Consider the following 6,358-nt stretch of genomic DNA (forward strand, 5'->3'; position numbering starts at 1 on the left):
TGAACCCTAGCCTTGCAGCTTGGCTATCTATGAACTGAGCGGAATTATAAATGTGGCTGAATATTCAACCCAGGAATCTCTGGTTTGTGGAGCTAACGCATTAGAACCTTCGGCAATCGGTAATTACTGTTTAAAGTCTGCATCGGTGACTTTACATTGGACAATTGGAAAGTATCGAACCTGCACTGTGAACTTTCTACAATGAGTCAGTCACTCACTGAGATGCCATTTTTTGTAGTTTCTAATAAAAAAATTTTGTATTGTAAAACCGCATTCTGTTATATTAAGAAAAGAAATTAAATACACTGCAAACAGTACAAACATATTTTACCAAATATGGTAAGATTCGTCATTCGCTTCATAAAATTCCATTATTATAAAAGATTACATATTTTTCTGATTAGACAAGCAGAATCTTTTCCATTATGGTCATACTACACAATGGATCTATTGTATTTGGTAAACAATAGATATCAACTCTCGAGAAACGACTAAATTTGTCGTTTTAATAAAACATAAATCAGTCTCTAACACGAGTGTTGCAAAGCGGGCGATAGCTGACGAACATTGAAGTATTTCTACCGAGTATTGGAACCGAGAATATATCGTTTATTTGCTTTTTTTTTGACTTGTTGACGAGTTTATATAAAACTAAGGTAGGCGCTTTATGTGACTTTTATGTGTGTTGATGACAGACAAGTTAAAACGTGTATGCGTTTCCTATCGAAATATGTCATATTTCCTTTTACCCGGAAATTATAATATTTCCTAGTTTCTATTCCGGAAATAACTTGCCATTTCTCACGCAATCTCTATCATTACTGAATAATATTATGCAAAATGCTACTTTTAAAGGCAGCCAGCATGAAGATGACCTTAGTACCTGATTTTCATAGCGCTGTTGATCTCCTTATTGCGCCAAATTACTTTTGGTGCAACACTATAATTTAATTTGCTGCCACCCGGTAACAAAGAAAAAGTATCCAAAAACCTTTTCGGAATCTGATATTTTTTTATTTGAGATTCTTCACACAACGTTGTCTCGATGTCCATTTAACGTTCATAACGTCCATAATATGAACGTTGAAACAAAGTTATGTGTCTATTAAAGAGTTAGCCCCCTTCTCACAGACCCAGTAGGATTTCTTCAGCCAGTGGGGGTAAAAATAACGGACTGAAGCTTGATAGGGATATTCCAATATTCTTTGTGGCTAGGGATTTAAATTCTAATGTTTTCAAGTCATAAAATTCAGTGGGGATGGAAAAATTAGCATTTAGGATATTTCAGTTAGGATAGGTTTATTTGACAAAACTTGGAGTATAATTATCCACTGGGGACGATATTGTGGTCAATTTTCCCATAGTGGGAAGAGGCTCTAGTGGGAGAAGGGGGTATAAGAATGCTTGCAGCTGTTTTGTAGATGAACCTGTGCATCGAAACATCGAAATTCAAATAGAGTGAGCGGATTAATCGATCAAGAAAATAATGACAGTCATTTATGGTCATTTGATAAATCATTAAGTTAAGTTACATCATGCAAGTTTCATGGAAAATATTTTCTATGTGGGTTACGCGATGAATAAACCTGCAAAAACAAGCAACACATTACTTTAACACTAACATTTCTCTCTCGCTACACCTTTTGTTTAAATAGTTTTCTGACTCCCACGAGTATGGTATCCACTTATCCAGGCCTTTATAAGTCTCTGAAACTGACATCGGCACGATACAGAAAAGCAAATATGACTTATCAAAACATATATATTTTCAACTCAAAGTTCCTAGTTTTCGGGCCCCACTGCGTCTTGTTAATATTTTCCCGCCTCCACAATTTTCGTTTCGGTTTCAATGACCTATAGTGGTATATATTAAAATTTTCCCTATTTCATTATTAGATCTGTGTTTAAAACCTTAAATCCATCATTTTTGATATTATTTACTTTGACAAAATAAACCTTTCTCAGAATAATATTTTTTAGAAACGAAAATTTTTCCGCTTTTCATTTTCGAAATATACTTATGACAGTATGAATTAAATGATATAAATTCAATTGTTTTTAGCTTCTGAAATGGCATTTCCAGATTTTCCACTGACGAATGAAGACAACACAGCAACTGCAGATCAGTACACACTCAGCCACCATAAAGATTTGAATAACAACTCAACGGAACACGTATCGGCCACCACACAAGAACATATCAGAAACATTTCAAATCTTAACATTTCGAATAAAAGTATCTTGGAAAAATTCGAAGCGATGAACAAATGTATTGATTATTTTCAACAACAGCTGCAAGAACATAAAGGCTCTATCAACGAACTTGAATTTAGCTTAACCTCGCATAAACGAACTCAAGGTAAGCCCATGATAAAATTCTATAATCACATCTTACTGATTCTTACGGCTAGAAGAGGATAGAAGAGCAGACCTTAATTCAAACAGGGTGGAAAATATCTCTCCTTTACAGTTAAAAAATATCTCCAAACTTTATTGACTTCACAGCTTTCAGGAGTAATTTTTCCATAGGGCTATTACCACGGGGTGTAGCTTTAAAATTGAAACTATTTGAAATTTTATGTATGACCTGTAGATTTTTTGGTAAAGAGTTCTTCCGCAATATCAAGGATAATCCAAATTAATTTTTCTCAAATTGTTTCATTCAGGACCCAAAGAGGATACTGATGACGACTTACATTACGAGTCTGGTTGCGGTTTATTCCCTTTTATCCAAAAATGTCTGTTAAACGAGACCAAATACTACGATACAATTCGCTGGGTAAACAAGGCCGAACAAGAATTCAAAATCGTGGACCCTGATAATTTAGCGACACTTTGGGGCCAAGAAAAACGTAAAGAGGGAATGACAAAGCGTAAACTGACCAGAAGTTTGGCGTATCTCGTAAACGCGAAAAAGAAGTTACGCCGCTCATCTTCACGCACATTCATCTATCAAATTATCAATAAATTTGGCAGAAGTATGTGTCCCTCACCTGAATCTAATTGGGAAGAATCGCCAACCACCCTTGAGAAATCTCAACCAACGCCCACCATGGAACAAATGAAACAAATATTACGACAAAATCCTAAATATTTACAAGTCTTGATAGACGTTCAAAAACAACAAAAAGAATCAATTGGGAGTAAGAATATCCTAAAAGCTGGTTCCAAACGATCTTCAAATACACAAGACCAACAGGTTCCAGAGAAATCAGTCAAATTGAACCAGGAATCTATCTTCAAGACTCCCCAGCAGCAATCACAAAACAACTTCATTGATACAGCTTCATCTTTTAACTGGTCCCAATCATATAATAACAATAACTATTCACCATCACCGGCTAATGACAGTTATGTCAGTTTTAGCCCTCTCTCAACCTCATCAGATGGCAGCTCAAACTTTAGTCAAGTTTGCGATGGTAACAATAATTTCATGTCAACAACTACTTCAAACTTTGTCTCTTTGTCTGACTCATCAAATTCAATCTTTTCTGGCGATTCACTTTTCAATTCTGGTAACTCTTCATCTACTCTTTTCAACAATAATTCCACGTCAAATTTCATGCAGCAAATGTCCACGACAGTATCTACGGTGAATTTCACACCAGAAAATTCAACCTCAAGTATTTTTACTACTCCTGTTAGTGACACCAACAGCTATAGTCAACAAGTCACATCAGTACCTACAAACTTTACAAATCCAATCGCTCATTCGTTGGTCAGCGATGTTTCCGATATTGGATCTATTATTCCGACATTCTGTTTGAATCGGAATTCAGGATTGAATAATGACATTTTTGCTTATCTTCAATAATTTTGTAAGAAGAGCTACTTAGGAATCATATTTTTTATAAAGTTTTCTTCATGTACATATTCTTTTATAATTTTAGTGAGAATATAATTTCACTTGAAAAATCAGATAGATGGGAGAAATTTATTATTAGACGCTACTATAGATGTAGTTTAGTAAAGTACTACTTCGTAATCCTTCATAATCTCAATTTGTATTTAGTTGACAGGTAATCTTTCTCTTATGCCTATTAAAAGTTTGTAAATATTTCTTTACCGTAAAAAAGATTGTACATATATACTTTTTGCATAGATTCAAAAATGCTCATAACATTTTGAAATCAAAGTTGTGATTTAATCATCTCCTCCCCCCTTTAAAACACCCCTGCTTCACTGACCCTAAGTCAAAGATGGAAGTATATTTCACCCCCTTTTGAAAACACTGTCGTAGTCTCAAGAACGTTTTATGAAAGTGAAATACTAAGGAGAAAGGATAGCGCCTTCCTCTCTCGCCTACTTTCAATACCGTGAGTATCATAGCTCGAATAAATATCGTCAATATTTTCTCTGAAGAAAACTTGGCCATTAGTGCCCCAGGCGACATACTTCAGATATGATAAATTAATAAAAAGTGATTTTATAAGTTTTCCGAGAAACATCTTTGAATTGAAACTATCCCGAAGTAGTTGCTCTTTTAAGGGCTCTGACCATAGTGAATTTTTCATAATTGCCGTGTTTAAAATGTGTTTTCTGACTGATGTAACCAACAAAACTATGGCATGTTATACATTTTCTGTTAGACAAACTATTCCTGAATCTGAAAATTCAAAAATTGCAATGAAAAAATTTGATGAAGAAGAAAATGAAGGCTTTTGCGAGGAAGAGTATTTCAACTTTAAAGAGCTTAGTTTCGGCGAAGAAAAAACATTTTGAAAATTTTTTCGCAGTAGATGGTGTATCTTTTACCGAACAATAAAAATTTTTGCGGAAAATTTTTGTAAATGCTTCTTTGTCTCGAAATCTTCAAAATAATAGTTTTTCATCAATTTTTAATCTGGATTTTGCTTATAAAAACAGTCATAACTTTTGACACATCTTTTTAGAAAAATTTTCCGCAAAATTTTAAAATAGTTCAATTCTTTGAACTACTATCTTTAAAACCATGGATATATCATAGAACTCTGGATAAACATCAAATAAAACGGTGGAGAGCGAACTATTGTCTTTCCATTGTTTTAGAAAACAATCGATGTTCTAGCTTTGTCCGCAAAGGACAACTGTCATGGCGGCTCGAAGGTCCCTGATTTCGAAAAATGATTAATAATCCCATTTCTAAAAAGTCCTGTAACTTCTTGTTTTTGTATATTTACCGGATGCAACTTTGAAAATGAAAGCAAGAAAGCTTAACGAATACATTCATGAAATTAAATGTGAAAAAAACTTCATCAAACAAGAAAAATTGAGTAAAAAGCCTAGAATGACGCTGAAAATAAGGTTGGCAATATCTTTCCAATCTTTTCTTGGGAAGAGCTAGGATTGACATATGTTAGACTAGAGTATCTTAGCTTCATAGTGATATGAAAATCTTTTGGAGGCACGCGCTGGCACGGTGGTTTCGGCGAGGTGGAAATTTGAAATTTTCTGGTGTCAACATTCAATTTCTTATACATAGCATGTTTGTCACATCTTTCTCACAGCTTGAAATGTCATAACGACATATCATTAGCAATCAATTTGATGCATTTGACTCTCTTGAGAGATCTTTAAGTCTCATTTGGGAATTGTATAGCTGTGTTTTGATGAAAAATGCAATAAAAAATTTTACGAAAAATTATTAGTGAACGGAGGAGGGTGAACAATAATGTCATTACTGCGGACAAGGCTAGAACATGAGAAATCGATGAAAAACCAGCTCGTTGTGTATCCAGAGCTCTATGATAAATCCATGTTAAAACTTAGCTCTTTTTATAAAAGAAGGTGATGCAACATATTATTAACGTCTTTTTAAAGTTCATAACGTCATTTCCGCAATAAAATTCTTAATTACTCTGAAGGGATTTGATTAAAAAGCAATTTATAAAGGCAATTCTTTGTTAAAAGTGTTAAAGAACCTAAAACATAACTTTTATGTTCAAATACTAAAATCAATTTTCCGACTATGGTCAGAGCCCTTAAGAGGCTTTAGTGCTTCGCAAGTTTGGATGGACTAAAATTGGTTGGCAAGGCTAGTCTATTTCATAGGATTCGTGTTTTTGTTTACATGATATTTTTCTACATCCGGCAAAAACACCGGTGGGGGGGGTAGTGGGTTGACCAACTGATGATATGTGCGGCGAAAAAGTTGGCTTTTGGAATCGCAAGCTTACATTGCGATATGACATTGAGGGAAATTTGGGGGGGCTGTGGGTTGACCAACTGATGGTATGTGCGGCGAAAAAGCCGGTGAAATTCCTGCCTTACAGTGCATTTTTCTCAAATTTTCAAATCTATTATAGCAAAAAAATTAGAATTTTCAGATTTTTACTGGTTTTGCTAAAATTACTATTCCTGTAGTTCATTTAAATACTCT

General features: G+C 34.4%; 1 protein-coding gene across 1 annotated transcript; it reads left to right on the top strand.

Moving 5' to 3' along the window:
• The first annotated feature begins 522 nt into the window (after nucleotides 1–522).
• Nucleotides 523–4,127, top strand: LOC136803012 (probable serine/threonine-protein kinase DDB_G0292350). The gene is made up of 3 exons (XM_067059758.1): nucleotides 523–656; nucleotides 2,063–2,359; nucleotides 2,667–4,127. Exons 2-3 carry the CDS (start codon nucleotides 2,071–2,073, stop codon nucleotides 3,812–3,814), a joined length of 1,437 nt encoding a protein of 478 aa, XP_066915859.1. The 5' UTR covers nucleotides 523–656; nucleotides 2,063–2,070; the 3' UTR covers nucleotides 3,815–4,127.
• The last annotated feature ends 2,231 nt before the right edge of the window (nucleotides 4,128–6,358 follow it).

The sequence above is a fragment of the Clytia hemisphaerica genome, unplaced genomic scaffold (genome assembly GCF_902728285.1).
Source record: "Clytia hemisphaerica strain Z4C2 unplaced genomic scaffold, Clytia hemisphaerica genome assembly, whole genome shotgun sequence".
In the NCBI taxonomy this organism is placed as follows: Eukaryota; Metazoa; Cnidaria; class Hydrozoa; order Leptothecata; family Clytiidae; genus Clytia; species Clytia hemisphaerica.

Coding starts and splice junctions, on each gene's coding strand:
- LOC136803012 (XM_067059758.1), top strand. CDS start 2,071: ATGGCATTTCCAGATTTTCCACTGACGAATGAAGACAACACAGCAACT. Junction 2,360..2,666: donor CTCGCATAAACGAACTCAAG/GTAAGCCCATGA, acceptor TGTTTCATTCAG/GACCCAAAGAGGATACTGAT.